We start from the raw sequence: 20,905 nt of genomic DNA on the forward strand, positions 1-20,905 counted from the left end.
AAGAAATCCACTCATGGAAGGCACATTATTTTTTATTTCCATAGAAAACACTTATTTAAAAATTTCCATAGACACAAAAAAACACATAAAGGTTTTGACCTTTTTGATAAATAAAACTGAAATCCAGTAACAGAAAAAAAAAAAAACCCTTTGGTCAGGGTGAGGAATTTTGGTTTTGTAAGAATGTCTAAACGTCTGGTAGAAAGCTTAAACCCTGACTTATTTCTGTATATTAAATGGCTCAGAGTTGCCCTCTTGAATAAACATTGCCTTTGCTTTGTTCATTTATTTTTTATTTTTTGGAGTGCTCGGCTGTTTCAGTGGTTAAAGTTTAGACTGTTTAAAGCTGTTAAAACTGTTGTCGCATACAGCTGGATGTTTCTAAATGTGTGTGTGCATAACGGCGTAACAGACTCATGGCCACTCAAAGGCCCAAAGGAAAGAGGGATTGTCAGTGTACTGAGAGCATGAAGGATCAAGGAGTGGAGGAGGAGGAGGAGGAGGAGGAAGAAGAGATGTTTTCTGTTCGTCATTCTGTCTCGTTCAGGCCACAAGGTCGCCTGAACTCCTGGCCTCTCTCGTGGACCCATTTGTTTGACACTGGAATGAGAGAAAGAAAAAAAACATTGTGAATGAAAAGAATTTAAACAAACTTTGACAACTTATAACAGTGGCTCAAAGTGAGGTCCAGGAAGCAGAGTCAGAGTCTAAGGACTGAGATTTCATTTTATTTTATTTTAATCCAAATTAGTACCATGGGTGTGCAGGTCAAATTAGGATATGTGTATTTAAAAAGAAATTGCACTCATGATTACATTTACATTTGGCAGATGCCCTTATCCAGAGCGACTTATACATCTGAGCAGTTGAGGGTTAAGAGCCTTGCTCAAGGGCTCAACAGGGCCAACTTGGTGGTCGTGGGATTTGAACCTGGGCCCTTTCGAACTGTAGATTTGATTAAATTAAACTTACCCCATTTGCTGCCCACAAGTACAGGACAGGCGGCGTGCCTCGTGCTGTAATCTCCCTCTCCACTGGGGAACAGGTTGTACCAGAATACTGCTGTTCCCTGCAACACCACACACACACACACACACACACACTCATTAGCACACATATCAGCAGTAATATAATATCTAATAATAAGTAACTCAGTATATAATGTAAGACTAGTAAAAGTTAGGACTTGCCTTTATGGGCCAAACTGCAGCTCCAACATCTGTGAAAACTGTAGCGCCCCCTGCTGGGACATCACTCATCTGTAGAATGAAATTCAAAAGGTTTAATAGTTAATTATATTAACATAATTATTAAAGATGTGCAAGGTTTGTTGTGTTTTTAAAGCTATCATTGTAGAAATGCATAATTACATATAAAATAGCAGCATTTGTAGTGTTCTGTTATTCATATGTGCAGCTTTACAGACTAAACTATTTATAAACAAGCTTGGACAAGAATTAGAACACTTATAGATTAAAGGCAAATAAGGGTCTCATCTAAAGGTCACCTAAACACTAGACCTGATCAGGAAGAGTACTTGTGTCAACTGAAGCATGAGTAAATGTCAAACCATGTGAAATGGGTGGATTAGTTGGTGTACTCTTGAATTAGTAAATAGATAAATTGCTATATGATTAGGCGATTAGAAGGAGGGCTACATGAGTAGATGGTTGGTTGGCTGAAAGGGTGGATGGATGGATAAATGAATCAACAGAGCAATGGATGGATGGGTAGATGGGTGCATGTATGTATGGACAAAGACATGGCTCAATAAATGGAAGGTTTGCTAGTTGGCTGGCTAGATGGATGGATGGATAATTGGTTGGATATATAGAGAAATTAACACCGGGCTGGCTAGATAAAAGGACAGATGTTTGATGGGATGGAGGGATGTATCATTTTATAATATAATAGATGAACAGAGGGTTAGCAAGATGAATTGATGAAAGAATAGATAGATAGATAGATAGATAGATAGATAGATAGATAGATAGATAGATAGATAGATAGATAGATAGATAGATTAACATGGCTGGCTAGATGAATGGATGGATATTATATTGGATGGATTTATTAATGGAAGGATTTGTATGAATAGACAGATGAACAAATGATTGGCTAGATGAACCAGTGGATGGATGGATGGATGGATGGATGGATACACTCATGTATGAATAGACAGATAAACAAAGAATTGGCTATATTACTATTTATATGGATGAATGGATGGATGGGGTGGTGGATGGATGGTCAATGAATGGATGCATGCTTGTATGAATAAACATCATAGAGAGCTACTTAGATGAATCAATGGATAAATGGGGGTGAATAGATGCTTGCATGAATAAACAAGGGGGTTGGCAAGATGAATAGATTAATAAATGGATGAATGGGTCATGGAGAAGTACATGAACACCCATGGATGAATGGATAGATGCACAGATTAATCAGAGAAGAGATGTAATTGTTGACTGGCTAAACAGATGGACTCAAGAAAAAGGGGGGAATAAAGGTAGAAGCAGATAAAAAAAAACACTATATATCAGACGAGAAAATATAACTCTAGCATTAAACACTATATTTTTTGTCCTAATCAAGTATTTTAGATGCTGAAAACCTAATGAGAACAATAATCGAATGTGTGTGTGTGTGTGTGTGTGTGTGTGTGTGTGTGTGTGTGTGTGTGTGTGTGTGTGTGTGTGTAAAACCCCAAACACAGGATGACTAAGGTCATAAGAGACAGACGAAAGGAGGAATGATGGAAGAGACCAATACTCACATAAAATAGCCAGGTGGAGATTCTGTTGCCTGTGCCAAGCTCTTTAAATGCATCTGGCTCGTCTTTCTGAAAACACATAAACACCCAGCAAAAGCGAAGACAAGAATGTAAATACAATGTTAAGATGATATTAAACTATTTTAGAGACATGACATAATTATCTCATAATCATAATCATGACATACTAACATGACATAATGATCTACTATATAAATTAGATCAGAAAAATTCTTTATTACAATAATAGTCAAACTTATGTAAACAGAAAATCAGTCCATGTGTTTTAACTTTTCATCAGTAGCATGCTGGACTTTTGTCATTGATTACTGCTTGATTCTCAGTTTAGATAAAGGGAACGTTAAAGTGTCCATAATAACAATACTGTAAACATTGAGGAAAGTTTAAATTAGTCTGGCTGTTTAGTGGAGATAAATTTACTCACTCTGCCAAAATCAAAATGTGGCTCATACTGTCCTCCAACGCCATAGTTTGCTACCTAAAAGAAGAAGAAAAAACACTGTAAGTACTGTTTAAATAATTTACCAAATAAATGCATATCAAATCTTAACGCCATGTTCAACAGAGAGAAATGTTTGTTTCACCTTAAATTTAAACTAGGATTGGGCAATATGACATATAATTATAATAATTTAAGTTATTTCTACAATACAAAATTGTCAGCAAAAAAATGTATATTTGTTAACTTGTTCATGTTTATTTTAATTGTACCACTAACAAAAAAAAAAGAAAGGTAAACATCTACCATGTAGATGTTTATATATATATATATATATATATATATATATATATATATAAATTGTATTGTAGATGTTGATGTTTATATATATATATATATATATATATATATATATATATATATATATATATATAATAAATTGTACACTGACATAACATGATAACAGGCCAAAAAATGTCCACCCATACCAAACCTTTGGCAAATGAATTCATTGTGATATGTATTTCGTATCATGGTAATGTCCTCAGGTATGTATACTTTCCACCCAACCATTAAGTGGAGCAGCCACAAGTAACTATTTACATAAACGTCTCCTTCCAGAACCCCTCAGAAGACTATTAGTTTTACTCCCTCACCTGCAGCTCCTCGGCTGTGAGCATGTCTAGACCTGTGACATCCTCAATCCTTTGGTTGATCTTCTCAATAACTGGGTGCTCATAAGCCGTCAGCCAGGCACTAAAAGAGATGAACGATCAAATTAAAATGGATTACTACAGAAACATCTTTAAAGAAATTCTGTGAAGATATAAAAGATGATAATTGCAGTTTTTTAGTGCATTCGTTGTTAGCCATGTTAATACATTTTCATTTAGCATGCTATAAAACAGACTTTTTGTTCACCTGGATTTTGTTCACTCAGTCACATGTTTGCTAGTGGAATGTTTTAAATGGAAAATAATACAGCTCAGAAATGCTAAACAGAAAGAGTAAACTAGCTAATTAGCAAAGCAGATTCTGGACATATCTCGGGTTTAAAGCTACAATAACTAGCTAATTAACATCCACCTCATGAGCTTAAAAAGAACTTTTCTTAATTAGCTGTTTCTCAAAAACACCTTCAGAGCAACTAGCTAATTAACAATTACCTTATAAGCCCAAAGATGCTAGTTAATTATTACAAGCATTCTCTGCTTAAGGATACTAGCTAGCTATTAAGCACCTCATGAATTTAGCCTGTTAGCTAATTGTGACATAATTCATAAAGTTAATAAAGTGCACTTGAGCAAGGGAAAAAAACATGTAAAAACTCTGAATATTTAAGCTCTGAGTTACAGAACAAAAACCTGGTGTGTTAAGTCTGGTACATGCAAACAGTCAGTGTTAAAAAGGTGAGGTAAAGAGGGATGAGAACAATAAGCAAAGATGGGAAACAGAAAGATAAACTACACTTTTTTTAAAAATCTGTTTTCGGCAATTAAACATCCATTCGCTCGACTATGATCTACTTTTAAATGCTAAGTAAAAAATACAGTCTGTCCCTTTTTAGAGAACTCCACCCCGGTTACAATGTTCAGCCAACTACTGTATCAAGGCTGCGTAGGTTCATTTCTCTATTCTGATTGATCAGACGATTGATTCATTCACTCTAACACTTTAACTGTAGGAACTGTTGTTTACATATGTTCTCTCAGACACACACACACACACACACACACAGACACACTAAGAGAGGAAAAGAAAGGGAGATCAGTGTGCTGCCTGAATTCCTGTGAAGTACACTGAGGTCATGTATGACTACAGAAAGCTGTTTTCTGATTGGATGATTTCTTGTGCTCTAACCCGTGTAGGCCTATAATGAGACAGCGTGTTCTTTCTGTTTGGCTGAGGATCAACAGAGACTCATTCTTATCACTATAATTCACTCTCTTCCATCTCCCTCGCATTCCCTTATTCCCTTGTTTCATTTTAGTATTTTTGATTATTTCTTCACCCTTACTCTATCTATCTATCTATCTATCTATCTATCTAGTCATTGCTGTTTTTTCTTTTTCTCTTCCTTTTCCCTCCTCATCTCTTACGTCTTTTCTGCTCTCCTCTATTCCATTTTTTATTCTCTTTTCTTTAACACATTTCTATCTGTCTGTCTGTCTATCTATCTATCTATCTATCTATCTATCTATCTATCTATCTGTCTGTCTGTCCTTCCTCTTTGTATCTATTTCACCCTTAACTCCATTTTATTTTTCCTCTCTCCGTTGCTGCAGGTCAAATCCCCCACAAACAGTTCTTGTCTTTTCTCTTTTTTTCCCTTGAACATGCACTCCCTCACGTAGGCCTTATAAAAACTCTACACATGAATCCAGACAGGGTTACAGAAACTCCACCCAACACACACACACACACACGTAATGAGCAGGCTTAGTTAAACCACTTCAGTGTAGCAGCATGAGTAGTCCTTCTATGTATAACTTCATTAAAGGGTATTTTAGTGCCTCAACTCAAGAAGCTAATTATGTGTCTGTGTGTGTTTGGGGGTGTTTCCTATCTCTTGGGAATAAGCCAGGGTAAAATCTGAAGGGGGTGAGGGGTTCAGTTTTTCGTGTTCTCTGGTCATTTGTCTTGTCTTGTTTTCCTTGTTCCCTTTTTACTTTCTATTCCTCTTTCTACTTCTATAATCCTATCTTATTTTTTGCTTACTTTTCCCTTTTTGTCCCACTTTCTCTCATCTCCCTTTTTTCCTCTCTCCTTCTATTCCCCTCCTTTTTGTTCTCCCTGATTTCTACCTCTACCACCACCTTTGTGTTCTCCTGATCCTTTTCTTCCTCGTGTTTATCTGCGCTGCATATTGAGGCCGATCTACCCTGCCTTTACATGCTTTAAAGGTTCGATGGAATTGAGTTGAGTTACCTTTTGGAGACTCTGTACTGAGCCGTGGTGAGTTTTCCCGTAGCGGGGTCATGCACTGTTGCACGCTTTAGCTAATCCGAAGAATAGATAAAAGGGTAGAAAACAGGAAGGAGAGACGCGAAGGAAAGAAAAGAGGAAAAACAGAAAAAGAAAAAGAGAAGGTCAATGATACTGAAGCCACTAGCAGCAAAACAGGGACAAATTTAATTAAGTGTAGAAAAACTAAATAATTAGATCACTTAATTCCATCACTTGAGTTATTTCATAATTTGGAATTTTCCATAATGTCTATGGAAAATGTTTTTTCAGTCCCTGTTGCATCGTAGCCATGTTAAAAACTATTGTAGGAAAAAAAGCGAAGCATCTTTTCACGTCTTTCCCTCGCTCCGAAAAAATATTAGAACCCCTCAGCAAGAGCACATTATGATAAAAAGATGTACACTGTTCTATGATGTGTCAAAAAAACACAATTCGAGAACTTTAATATTTAGAACTTTTAATTTTTTAAATCTATCCAATTTCATGACACGTGATTCTGCTGTGGGGTTCTTTGACTGATTTCGGCGTCCCTCCTGCACCGAAATTTACCTCTTGCTGATCCTGTAGGGGGCGGTCTCGAGCACACCTGTGATAGGGTTCGATATGGTGGCCCTCCGGAGCTAGGGAGCCAAAAAACCCGGGTTAACGCTCATTAGTGTGCATTTTTAAACGCCCCGAATAAGGTAAGGAGATAATCACTGCTAGTACTCTAACACTTAAACACATACTCTATACCAGAAAGTTCAGTATTCTGGGCAAAACAGATATGTTTCCTGCACTTGGAGCAGGACTCTGGGATACAACAAAAATATCAGGTAGGTCGTGTTGCCTGAAAAATAGATCCTGTGATTTATCATGATTCTCTTGACTTCCAGACTACAGTTCCAATTACTAATCATTACTTGAGCTGAACTTTACTTGTATACTTTACCTGTCGAGAGGCAGCAAACAAAACCAAGCATTGCTATGATGTTAAAACAAAAAGTTACTGTCACATGACAGCCAGCGATCAATCAAAGGTCAAATCAAATCAAAAACTTACCCTGGGTTTGGCAAGCTCTTTGATCTTTGCAATCTCTTCGTCAGAGATGATGTCATGGTAACGGACGATGCGGGGATGGTTCCATTCGTCCTCCTGCTTGACGGGAGCCAGTATCAGACGAGGATTGCGGTTGTTGTCGAAGTAGCGGCAGAACAGACGGCTCTGTCTACGAGGGGTCTATGTTAAAAAGAAAATTTAATTTTAGTGCATGTCTACTTATTATTATTATTATTATCAGTAGTAGTAGTAGTATCTCAGTGATCAGTAGTACGGCTCTAATTCGAATCACAGATTTATATTAATGTGTTCAATCTACTATGTTACAGTTTCTATAGCAACCATGCATTCCCAGGGACTTGCATAGTGGATCTTCCACATTAGCTAAGCCTAAGAATAAATACATGTGTACAAATTTACACATAAAAGGCATGTAATGGTTGATGTTTCCGTAACATTTACGGAAGGAGTCAGCTTCTTAAACAGTCGTAAGATTTCCCAGTACCATGACAAGCTGTGTTTTCTTTTTCTGGTTTATTCACTTTAGTAGAGAAAGAAAAAGCTGCAGTTGATGTTTACAGCTGTTATAATTGAAGTGAGAAACGAATGTATGCCATGGAAGAAAGTGAACGCAGATGATGAAAAGAAAAGGAGGTGTGGCGTTCTCACCATTTTCACGCCCTCCCCTCTGCACAGCTGCTCGTATCTCTTCCTCTCAGGCAGCGGGTCTCTGGAGCGCTTCAGCTGCACATCTCGTTTATCCACCTGTTTTTTCTGTTGGTTATCACCTTCTGCAGCTTCCATGGCTTTTCTCTGCTTCTCCAGCTGGACTTCAAAGTACTTCAGGTTTCCGTTGGCGCGCTGGTGAGTGGGATCTGTCGACCGCATGGATAGAAACGCATATTCGGCCCGCTTGCATAATTTGAGTATCATGGGCTGCTCAAGAATTTAAATCTGAGCAATTGTTCGCTACATGTGAATAAAATCATGATCAGTAATAACACTATGGTGTTTCTTTACCCAGTTTGAGCATCCTCTTGGTGAGCTCCAGAGCTCGGTCTAGCTCGCCCTGCTGGTAGATAGCGTAGCTGAGGTAGTCTAGTATGGTCACCTTGTCCACGGATGAGTCCTCTCCCTCATCCAGCTGTTTGAGAGCCTGAGCCATCCACAGCTCAGTGTGGTAATAATCCACCTCAGAGTATGCCACCTTCCCCAGTTCGAAACAGTCCTCAGCCGTCATGCGATTCTTATGAACCACACCTGTTCAAGAAAGCAGACTAATTAAGTTTTTTAAGAAATGGTATCTATAAGCACATATAGAACATTGTGTGAACACCTACACACACTGATCAGCCAATAAATTATGAACACTGGCATTGATTAACTCATTACAATGGTGCCCGGGTGGGATATATTAAGCAGCAAGTAAACATTTTATTCTTGAAGTTGATGTGTTGGATGCAGAAAAAATGGGCACGTGTAAGGATTTGTGTGACTTTGACAAAGGGCCGAATTGGGATGGCTAGACATCTTGTGGGCTGTTCCTTGTCTGCTGTGGTCACTACTAAAAGTAATTCTCGGAAGAAAAACCGGTGAACTGGCGACAGGGTCATGGGCAGCCAAGGCTGAAGGCTGGCCGGGCAAAAATGCCACACTGCAGAAATGGTTCATGTGTGTTGAACATGTGCTGGACAAGCAAGTCCGATCCATGAAGGCCACACCTCACAACTTACAGCTCTTGTCACTGACAGCTTGGTGCCAGATGCCAACGCACACCTTCAGAAGTCTAGTAAAGGGTCAAGGCTATTTGGGTGGCAAAAGGGGACCTACTCAGTATTAGGAGGATGTTCATAATGTTATAGCTGATGGGTGTATAATGCAGCTCAAGGGAGACATGCTGTAGAAGGTGTCACTTTTGCTAGTTCAGTCATTTTGTCTATTAATACATATTAGTTAGAAGGTTTGAGAGTGGATTAAAATAATTAAATTTGTACACACATTTCACCGACAAATGATTTAATATGTATCATTTTCTCTATAAAACTTTATTTACTTGTTTTAGATGATTTAGACCCAATTTTCTATTTTAGCCACAATTATTATGCTATATATATATATTTTTTTTACCTTTTTCAACAGTAATAGATGTTATTTACTGTTTTTATTATGTTATGTTTCAGGTTTTTAGCCAAATTAAAATAAAATTAAATAGTCTTCTATTAGTCTTCTTTGTACTTTATAATATTCTAATACCTGTGCTTCTTGCTCTCTATATACAGTAAGAGCTCTACAACTAGATTTTAACTAGAAATTAGCTTTAAAGATATTTTATAACGAGATTGGGAGACATGATTTACCCTAAGATTTTACATCAGGTTTTTAGACTTATTTTATGCATGACTAAAATGACCAGTCAATTTAAATCTCTCTCTCTCTCTCTCCCACACACACACACACACACACACACGTACCAGGCAGATCTCCAGCAGAGATGGTGTTGGCTGAGAGCTGGTATGTGTCCTGCAGACGGAGTAAAGCTTTCGCAGCTCCTTTCTGATCGTCATCATTGGGAAAGTACTGCCTCTGCACCGTCAGATTAGAGATAAACCCTACAGAGAGAGAGAGAGATGTTTAAAACACCTTTAAAACACACATTATAAGAAGAAGAAACAGTGCCAGTTAGCTAGTTCTACATGTTTAAACGTTATATGTAAAATGATTATTTATTTACAAAATTAAAACCTACCATCGGTGGTGTCGCTGAGCACGAGGCTCTCCACGTCGGCCCACTCTGTGTTCAATCTCTTCATCAGCTTGAAGGCATTGACCGGGTGACCTACGAAACGCTCGGGGTCCTCCATCGCCGATAATGTCAGTGAATCTAACTTCTCAGCCCATCTGATACACACACACACACACAATTTTTTCATTCCCTTTTTCATTCCATTTCGCACCATTCCTTTAACCCTGTTGTATTCTCTTCCTTATTTTTATTAGTATTTTATCTACTTGATTACTTTTCTTTTTCTTCCTTTTTCCTCTGCTGCAGCTTGAGTGACTTTATACAAACTAAGATTCTCATTTTATAAAACGAAAAATAAAACTTGGTGTATGATAAAAATTCTTACATATTGTATCTGACATTGATATTTTATTTACACTTACTGTTTAACCTGCTGCAGTTTTTTCTCCTCGGCTTGGATGTAATCTTTCAGCGATGTCACCAAGTCCTTCTCTGTGAACAGCAGGTCTGTCATCTGACCTAAGGGTTGAAGGTGAAAGATCGAATTATGCATCAGTTAGAACAGGCAGTAGTGCGAAAAAATTAAAAAAGCAAAGGAAATGAAGGAAATAAAAAAATATTAAATATGAAAAAAGTGTATATGTTATACTATTATACTATAATTTAGCAGTAAATAATTATTTCACACTTTTCCCTTTACAGTGTTACATGTTGATGTTTGGATTTCTCTTTTAAAAAAGAAAAATATATATTTCTATAATGTGAAAGTGAAATAAAGGTCGCATCTCACCAATTGATGTGAAAAATTCAACATGAGCGTGAAGAGTTGGGAGAACCAAACTTAATATTAACCAACACAACGCCATCCTGAGATAGAGAGAGAGAGAGAGAGAGAGAGAGAGAGCACAGATGAGTAAAACACAAACTATTCTAAACAGAACAGGTTCCCCTTGCACTCCTGGTGAAGATGATCTAATACACTGTGAAATACACACACGCACACACACCGGTTTAATCTGAAACTGAACAGACAGGAACCCAACCCTCTGTGTAGTTTGGACACTTATTTACAACAGAGATAATTTATAGAGCTACATCGAGACTGCGATCCTGCAGGAGAGTCATGCAAAAAAAACATACAACATTTATACAACATTTATATAGTAGTAATACAACATTTATACAGCATGTTGTACAACATTCATACAGCAGTCATACAGCTTTCATAAAAGTGCATATTTAGCATACACACAGGAGTCCCACAGCAACCATACAGCAGTCATACAGCATTCAAACTGCAGTTCCTACAGCTGTCATTTTAACTAACTAGTCATTATTGGAGGTAATATAACCATCTACATTCATTCCAAAAATATGCCAAGAAAATTAACATCTATGCTGCATTCGATTTGAGTTGGACTCAACACCCAGCCAAGAAAAAGCCAAACAAATCACCCCCTCACTTTAATCTTTTACCTTGTCATGACCGTTTTACATGATCACAGCAACATGGACGCTCACAGAAAGTTACACTGTATAATTAAGTATTAGTATTTTAGATCATCAGCAGCAAGACAAAGTTGCAGTTGTTATTTGATACACATACATTTATAAATTACAAACAAAAATGCACATTAAATGTGTCTCACATTTTTTTCAAAAAGCTGCTTTTGGTCATATTTTATTGTACATACTTTTTTTTTTTTCTTTATATTTTGTATTTTAAATTATCAATTTTTTTGCCATTCCACCCTACCATTCTGGACAGGAGTTACCAAAGTAAAAATTTCTTGATAAAATATGACAAAAACTTTTAACACTGGAAAAAGAAACCTGCTATTGCTATAATTCACCTCCATGTCCCTAAACTCTATTTAGGGATGTATTCATGCATTTGCATTATAAGTGTATCTGTGTATTAATAAAGCTGAATAACAACTTATGTGACAAAATATAATACAGTCTGGATTTAGTTAAACAAACACATCCTTAACCTCAAAAACACCTTCAAACCTCATTAAACAACCATAACATCAGAAATTGCTAAATTTAGACCCCTACCCTCATATAACCACACTAGACTTGGAAAGTCTGGAACAAAATTACATAATACTGAAAAGCGCTAATGTGTGAGCGCATATAAGACAGATGTGTGTGGGGGTGTGTGTGTGTTAATTAAACACTTACAGTACTTGCTTAAGAAGCCACATACAGTAGAGAAAGAGAGCGAAGGAATGTGGTGAGCGCACACACACACACACACACACACACATTGTGACTGAGATTTCAGAAGAGATTTGCTCGCCATCTGCATTCCCTGTTTTTACGCTTAGGTTTGTGTTAAAATAATTAAATCTGCTTAAACACATACTGATGGCAGATCTGCGACAGTACAAGAATCTGATTAAATATAATATGATACAATACAGTGCTATATAATACTGTATTGCAAGCCATACCCCTTGTCTCAAATGTCTGACAGGAAAAAGAAATCACACAAAATTGTAAAAAGGGTCTAAAAGGTACTGTACAAGCCTAAAAAACCTACAGTAAGACACCCAGCATGAGCTGGGATAACTACAGATGTTTGTTACACAGCTGTTTTGATTTAAGTTAGGATTGATATATTAATTATTATTGATGGGAATCACCAAGGGCCAATCAGAACAATATTATCACTATTTATATTGCAATTCTGTAAGTATTATGACTTTTTTTGTTACAATCAATATATAATTGTAACATACATACATTTAAGAGATTCCATGGTATTTAAAAAAAAATTTGACAAAATAGGGTAAAAAAATTAAGAAAAAAGAAACAGAATTATAAATTATTAAATAAAAAGTAACAAACATGAATAAAGATATAAAATAGAATTTTATAAAAGAAATAGAGAGAGAATGATATAAAATAATTTTAAGGCAAGTATAGTGTTGATGAAGCTTGATGGGTTTGGACACACACTGGTTAATTAAATAAATGCTTATAATAATCAGATTAACAAAAAGGAAATTTTGCATCTGTAATTCATGCACTTCTCCTTACACCTAGAGATAATAATAATTATTTCAACACAAATCACGAGTAAAAAAAAAAAAGGAACTCCATGCAACAACTGATTTTAAAACGTTTTAAAACGTGTCTGCTAAACGAGATTATTAATAATAATAATAATCTCGCGAAAATGGTGACGTCACATGATGCAACATCAGCCCAGATGTGCGTTCGTGACCATCCGCGGGTCCTGCATGGAGACCTGCGATCATCCCGAGCTGAGAAGTTCTGGAACAGACTGCCACGTGTTCAACAATCCCTCCTTCCCTCCCTCCCTTCCTTTACCGACCCTCCCTCTATCCCTCCCTCCTTTCCTCCAACAGGTCTTCCTTATCTTGCCTCAGGGAATGACTTTCTACTTCGGAAGATTCACGGCGCAGGAGACTGCAGGGTAGAAAGGGGCTGATGGGTGTATGGGGAAGGGAAGTGCTTAAACTGGAGTGGGGGGAAAAACAGTAAGAACGAGTGTGTGCGCGTGCGAGAGGGAAGAAAGGCATGCCCGAGACGAGAACGGGTGTACCGGAATAAAACAGAAGGCACTACTATGCACCGGTTGCCACTGTTTATAATATTTGTTTTGTCCGTTAGTTTGTTTCCGCTTTGCGCGTGAATAGGGTAGAAGAACTGGAATCATTCGCGCGCGCGCATCAAACTTCGTCCAAACTTTTCACAACTTTTTTTTCACGACTTTCTAATAAAGCAGGTTAAAAGAAATAAGCACTATGCCTTCTTTACAAAAAAAAAAAAAAACAGGGCTTAAAAGTACAGCACTACACTTTCTAGTAAAGCAGGGCTAAAAAAATATTAAATAATTACTCCTTATAATAACTGGGGCTCCAGGAAATAAGTATTTCACCAACCGTTCATTCAGTGCTACAATGTAAAATCTTCAAAAAAGAAAGAAAGAAACTAATTCACCACCAAACAATAACATTCCCCCAAAGTTCCCACCATGTTCCGTAGATCATGAATGAAATCCTCACCTGCTCAGTCCCTCTACAAGCACTGGAAGAGCCTCAGATTCCGAGCTGATACACCGGCTCCTCTCCACTCGACTCTCTGGCACTCTGGCTGGGTTTATTCCTCTCTCCTGTTTTGCAGCCGTGTTTTATCCTGTCGGCTCTTGTTTCTTCTCCCCCACTCGCCATCTGCTGGTGGAGCTCCTCTGTGGTACGTGCCGACACTCACACCCCAGTCTGTGGGCGGTTCGTTGAGAAAAAGCTTCACTGAACCGATTCTTTTCAACAAACGCATCTTAGTGAGTGGAATGATTCGACTCACCAATGCAGACGGATCTCTTATGGGCCAGGTGTTCTCAGAAAACAAGAACTATTTCTCATGAACGTAATCAAGGAACAAAGTATTAAACAAAATCAAAGAGATCTTTGACATTGTTTCTTTATTAGACCCTTTGATTATCTTCATTCGTATTTATATAAATGAAAATATATATTTAAACCTTTTTATCAGACAACATGTGGCTTAATGGGACTCTAATAATGAATTAACATGTATACTTATGTGTGTGTGTGTGTGTGTGTGTGTGTGTGTGTGTGTGTGTGTGTGTGCACCTCAAAAGTCATACTACAAACAAAAATAAATCAAATTGCAATGCTGGCTCATGCTGATGTGGCAGGTAGAGTATGTTTATTCGTATGTTATTCGTATATCTTTAGTGTTTATGAGACAGTCGATGCAGATGTTCATCACTCACTAACACTTACGCCTACATGAAAATGAACCCTTGGAATATTTCCTGTGTGACTGTGTAAAATTAAGTCTTTTACAATATATTTATTAACAAGTATTAATTATAATAAAAACTGATTTTATTCTTATTATTCTTAAAACATAATTAAAATGATGAGGTAATAAAAAAAACAAAATCATTGGTCTGATAGAAAAAGAGTAATTTTTCTATACTTCAGCAACAAACTGAATGGAGGTTCTGACATGAACCAAACTTTCTGTAAGTGTACTCAGACTCACACTAAGTCCTACAAGAAATTGTTGTCCTTAATTTAACCAAATTGTGAAGCATTTGACTTATATCTTTAATCCAAAAAGTTGTTTGCCTTTAATTTAAGGCACTCAATGTCATCTTATATAGTTATGGGTGCTCTGTAATTTATATTTCCTCGAGATAAAATGATATTCGTTAATTTATCTTACTAACCAGGTCTATAATTAAACTTTATCTCTATAGGCAAGTTCCTAAATGTAGATCGTTTGCAAACTTTTTAACCCCCCAGCAACTAGGCCAAGCCGTTACTCTGGTGTGAAGTTTGAGAAACTAAAGAATTTATACGATGGTGTGTTTTTGTTGTTTGCTTGTGAGGCATAGCTACTTTTCTCGCTGAATTTAAAGAACAGACTTTACATCCAAAATAGAGCCATGGTGATAAAAAAAATTTGCACTTTAAAACATGGCGTAGGTGATAAATTCAGTCTTAACAACCAAGCGGTGACGATTCACTGCACATGTTCACTGCAGAATCTATAGATAAAAGAGTGTAAGATTATTTTACATATATGAGAATGTGTCATTTATTCCATATTAATAAATTATACAATACTGACAATGCAAAGCAGTTTTAGTATTTCTGTAAACACATGCTGATGAAACTGAAGAAACAGTAAAGTAGGGTAAAAGTCTAAGAGTTAAAATATTTTGCAAATTTCATGTCAGAGGTTTTGTTCTTTGGTGTATTTTTGCAACTAGAAATACACAAAACAAGCACTAACACTATCTGTTTGTTTTTCAGTGTCCTCCAAAATTCATGAAGGGAGATATCGCCCCGCCAAAAAAATAAAATAAATAAATAAAAGATAAATATAAAAATATGAACATACAATAAATATAAAGTCAAGTTTTTGCTATAGGACATCAAAAATACCAGGTATAAATACACTACCCATATTTAATTTGGATCAACTTACGAGTAACCATCATATAGACATTATTAACTGTTATTATTACTGCTGAAATGTTTCACTTGGCAAGTGATCTCCAATCTTATTCTGGAAATTGGTTTGGAGCAGAGGTTTTTAAACTTTGGGGACCCTCAACACCACTTTAAGAAAAGTAATCTATGATCATTTAAACAGTGGTTTATTTTTGCCCCCTTTTTTTATCCCCAATTTTCTCCCTAATTTAGTTGTATCCAATTCCTCCCAGTCGCTAAAAGCTCTACATTAAGGCTACTACGACCATTTAGTCGAGGGTGCCGAAGACTATTACGTGTTTCCTCTAAACCACACAATGACACCGACCGCATAACAAGTACACACTGTTGTGGGCAGCATAACACTGTCCGAGGACAGCGATATTTGCTCCTTTCACTTGCGTGATCTCACAGGCACACCCTGATTTGCCATAGAGCTGAAATGAATGTGAGAGCACTAAGTGCCTCCCATCCTACCCCACTGAGAGAGCTCGGACACTTTTGCTCTTTCTATACTGTAAGGCTACAGCATCACCTGGGTATTAAACCAGCGATCTCCAGATGATAGGGCAAGCACTTTACCACTGTCGCACTCAGGAGGGCATTTTGTCCCTTAGAAGTTAAAATAGATCTCCATGCCACTGAAGACTTAATGAAATTAGCTACATACCAGCAATTTGGTCTGTAACTTTTCCTTATTTTATAAATTGGTGTCTTGAATTGAATATGCAGAATCTTCCAAAATGTGTGCAATTTATTTCTCTCCCAAAAAAACTATTTCTAATAACCTAATAACTCCTTGCTTTTTCAGAGCCGAATGTCATTAAGGGAAGTTAGGCACCTCCCAAACAATTCCTCCTCGTATTCTAAGAGTTGACAAAGGAACTCAGCCTTTGGTGGCGCACAAGTGCGTCTTTCTTTGAGCCAGCGAAAAGCGTGAAGTAGAGACCAATTGCGTTGTTCCATCAGAATGCCCAGTGTCAAAAACTGAGCTGCGGCTTCGTCCCAGGCTTCATTGCACTAGAACCCGCCCTCCAGGCGAGCCTGGAGAACCTCTCAGGGCTTCTTTTATAATTGAGAGCTTCTGGGAGTGCCTGGCAAAGGTACTGTTGGGCATCATCACTGAGCCGGAGTCGTAGATACCTTAAGTCATTGGGGAAGGCATCTGGGATCTCGGCGGTGGCATTAACCACATGTGTGATATGCAGGTTCTTAATGATGCAGTAGTTCTGTGCTTGCAAGGCTGAACCTTGGTACAGTGCTCCTTCTAGGATCTCAGAGGGATAGATGGTGGAGAGACGGCACTCAGACTCAAGCAGGACCTTACGAGGTGTACACAGGAAGGAGTAGAGTGAGTGGAAGGCAGAGTAGCCACCCAGCAATATGACAGGGTCCATGCCAAGGGAACTCAGCTGAAAGAAGCTGTAGGGTGGGGTTGACTGCACGTGTCTCTTGGCTGCATGCTATACACAAGAGATGTAAGAAGACAGAGACTTAGCAGACTAACTCATTGGGTTCTGTTGCACATTCTCTATCCCTGGTGTCCTTCTAAATTACTTTGATTATAACTCTTAATGTTTTGATATTTATTGTACATGCCCAGTAGATGGTTTCAGAGTTTTCGCCTCAAATTATCCATTATTATGCTTTAAACCACTGAGTTTTTGAAATTGCTGAAACTTCTAATGGATCATCCTGGCACCCCAAAAGAACTTACTCAAAATTAGCTTGTATATCCAAGGCAATCAATTCTTAATTAGTCCTGAAGCCTTGAGTTGCAGTTGGTGCTTGATTCAGATTTTACCACAATGTTATTTTCATAAAGGATGTTTAATTGCAAGAATGTTTTCTTAATTTGGCCATCAGACTTTGGCCAAGTCTGAAATCTAACAGCAGGCATAGCATCTGCATCCTCAAATGTCCTTAAATCCTACATTATAAATTCTTATTCTGGTACGTGAATAATTTTGTATCTCTGCTACGTGCAATATTCAGATATTTAATTGTGTGCAGCTTTTATTACCTGGGCTGTGCCCTTCCTCTGAAAATGATGGAAAACGCCTGTGGCTGGACACAGCTTATCAAACAGCCAAGATCCGGGTGAATTTGCACGTGCCGTTACCAGGTGACTCTTCTTATACCTGTGTTTTAAAAGAGATAAACTACATAAGTAGACAAAGAGTACTTTAACAAATACTTGCTTTTTCTGGTAGGGCAGGAACCAACAGCTCCTCTAAACAAATACAAACACAAACATACAAATCTTTTGCTAGACTATTCTCTTAATCTATACCTCTTTTATAGTGCTTTCACACAAGGCACAACTGATTTGTACCAGGCCCAAGTACAATTGCTTCCTCCATCAAGAATTACATAATTTAGCTAAATAATTGAGGGCGTTGGTGGCCCTTCGGTAGCTTTCTTGTCTGCCATGCGGAAGGCCTGGGTTCAGTTCACAGCCACTCATGCAGTGCTGGTCCCAAGTCCGGATAAAATGGTAGGGTTGCATCAGGAAGCACATCCTGCGTAAAAACCTGTGCCATGTTCTGTGTGGATGAGATGGTCCACTGTGGCGACCTATCGATGGGAGCAGCCAAAAAACCAACAACAACTACTCCAGCCCATAATTTTTTCAAGTAAGGATGTGCGACTATCACACTAACAAATATAGTTGTTTATGCTTCCAAAAACTACATTTATTTAAACTTACACATGCAGGTTAACGTAAAAACACATGAAAGGAAAAAAAATCTTTTTTCTAGTGTCCCACAGGATCTTAGTATGGGCACACACATCTAGGCTTAACCTAGATGCACGCCATTGTTTTATTTTTAAATATAATAATATACATTTTTTTTTTTTTTACATATTTACAAAATTACACACAGAATTAGGGTGGCAATCCTTCCTTGTTAGTCTGAGTGCTTGAAATAATGTAATTGAGAGATGGTTTGATAGTGCCATTCATCTCTGGACAGAAGGCGTTGTTTTCTCCTGGATCGGAGCTCATGAGGCCATTGGTGGAGACAATATGGCATTTATCAGACCTGCAGATAGGGAGAGGTATACAAAAAGTTTAAAAAAATAATAATAAATGAAGGATTAATAGGAAAAGATGGATTAAAATATTCAATTTTAACTAAAATACTTGGTATGAATTCTCTATATCCCTGAGCACTACTATTACAGTACTTATGGGGGGTAAAAGCTAAGGTAAAGGTTTACTAAGTTGTCTGTTTAGCTAAATATCTTATGACTTTAGGCATCTTCAAAGAAGGAATGAAAATAAGCACCTCTAGGAACTCACCTGGACAGTGCAGGATCAAAGGCATTCGGGATTCACAGCCTTCTTTACTGCTAAGGGCCAAAGGGTACAAGAGTAACCATCCTGACGCACGATGTACACACAGGCTAGAAAAGTTTTAAATCAAGCTAAATCACTCTATGAGAATTAGAATCTTCAATGATCTTGAGTAAGAGCCTGGAATCTGGCTCCTGGCTATGGTGCCCATGTGTTCTCCCGGTGTTAAAAAGGTGACTTTTTTGTTTGTTTGTTTTGTTTTCTTTCTTTCCTGTTTGTTCTTGCCCTTCTCCTGCCGTCCTTCTATTAGTAGGTTGCCGTGGTTATGCGGCACAGTGAAGTGCTCTACATGAAACAGGGTGAGCTGGACGTGACAGGTCAGTGTGTCGTACACATTTACACACTACACACACAATAACATATACAGTACCCAAATAGTGCAATAGTTTAAGGTTTAATGTTCATCACATCAGGCCATGTTTGGGTTTTCACCTTTAAAGTAAGGCTAGTGTATAAAGATGCTTACATAGCATATAATTGTTAGACATTTATGATTTATTTTATTACATACTAAAAAAACAACACAGTTGTGTGATTAATATTATACAATATTATTCAAATTTCGCCTATTGTTCCACCTTGCATAAAAATATCTTTTGACTTTGCCAGGGTGTAGTTTCTATTAAATTAAGGTGCTGTGTCAAACATCAAATCCCACAGCCAAAACTCTTTAGTGGCTAAAATCATAGACATATGCAGTAGATGCTTTTCCAACACGCCGTGTCCTTTCTCATTCTAATTGGACGTACTATTGGACGCATTGGACGTCTAATTGGACATTCTATTGGACGTACGGCCGTCTTTAAAACATTGGCAACATTCAAATGTTTTACTAGTAATTGTAAAAATTAGTAATTGTAATGGAAAAATCAAATTTTAATCATGTATTAATTCTGATCTTTGTAGTTAGTGTGCCTAGAAGCTTTAAACCTGTCTGATGAAACATAGGAAGACAAGGCCGAGAACAGAACAGAAACTAACTGATTGTAGTTGCTTTTCAATAAATGATAAGGCAAGGACATCTGGTCTGGGTCAGATAAAGAGTCATGAGTTTGAATGTGGGAACTTCATGTACAGGGCGTTGATTATGTTGAGATTTTGCAGAGATGTTTGTGTATAAAATGGGACAGCTGAGAGAAAGAGATCACTCTTTCTCCATGCTGCAACTGTTTGCTGTATGAGACTGGTTCTTCTGCAGAAGTTTAAAATAAAACCTTTGTTACTTTGCTCTTACCCAGTGTATATATACTGTATATACTGTAAATATGGTAATAGTAGGGACTTGTATAAGGGACAACTTACATTAGCTCAGCTTAACAAAGCAAAGTGTCATCATTGATACGGTAAAGTTTTCTCTAAGGAAGTGTTCATTTGGGATTTATGGAAGGAGTCTCCAGTGTCAGTTCTTTGTAAGACATTTAGGCGAAGTTTTAGGATGGTTATACTACTAATTTAAACAAATATATAATGCGTTTGAAACTTCAATAATACATAGCATTTTGGACATGTTGGGAAAACTACTATGGGCATGTTGTTATTGGCTAAAAAAAAAAACCT

At 37.4% G+C, this 20,905-nt stretch overlaps 1 protein-coding gene across 2 annotated transcripts; it reads right to left on the reverse strand.

The window, feature by feature from the left end:
- Nucleotides 1-2: 2 nt before the first annotated feature.
- Nucleotides 3-14,172, reverse strand: p4ha1b (prolyl 4-hydroxylase, alpha polypeptide I b). Of its 2 annotated transcripts, none has more exons than XM_053510303.1 (15): nt 14,026-14,172; nt 10,776-10,852; nt 10,408-10,504; nt 9,989-10,140; nt 9,714-9,851; nt 8,263-8,502; nt 7,912-8,117; nt 7,246-7,422; nt 6,165-6,235; nt 3,893-3,992; nt 3,222-3,275; nt 2,780-2,845; nt 1,191-1,259; nt 973-1,069; nt 3-600 (listed from the first exon to the last, which is right to left on the reverse strand). In XM_053510303.1, the coding sequence occupies exons 2-15, from the start codon at nt 10,849-10,851 to the stop codon at nt 530-532; spliced, it is 1,614 nt and encodes a 537-aa protein (XP_053366278.1). In that variant the 5' UTR covers nt 10,852; nt 14,026-14,172; the 3' UTR covers nt 3-529. The 2 variants fall into 2 exon arrangements, with proteins under 2 accessions (XP_053366278.1, XP_053366277.1); XM_053510302.1 differs by lacking the exon at nt 6,165-6,235 and adding an exon at nt 6,753-6,823.
- Between the last annotated feature and the right edge of the window lie 6,733 nt (nt 14,173-20,905).

The sequence above is a fragment of the Clarias gariepinus genome, chromosome 13 (assembly GCF_024256425.1).
Source record: "Clarias gariepinus isolate MV-2021 ecotype Netherlands chromosome 13, CGAR_prim_01v2, whole genome shotgun sequence".
NCBI lineage: Eukaryota > Metazoa > Chordata > Actinopteri > Siluriformes > Clariidae > Clarias > Clarias gariepinus.

What these genes read in the sequence shown, in the direction of transcription:
- p4ha1b (XM_053510303.1), bottom strand. Translation starts at nt 10,851, where the DNA reads ATGGCGTTGTGTTGGTTAATATTAAGTTTGGTTCTCCCAACTCTTCAC. An exon ending in CACATTTTGATTTTGGCAGA is followed by an intron (nt 2,846 to 3,221) that starts GTGAGTAAATTT and finishes ATGTGTTTTCAG; the next exon opens with AAAGACGAGCCAGATGCATT. An exon ending in CTGCAGTTTGGCCCATAAAG is followed by an intron (nt 1,070 to 1,190) that starts GCAAGTCCTAAC and finishes GTGGTGTTGCAG; the next exon opens with GGAACAGCAGTATTCTGGTA.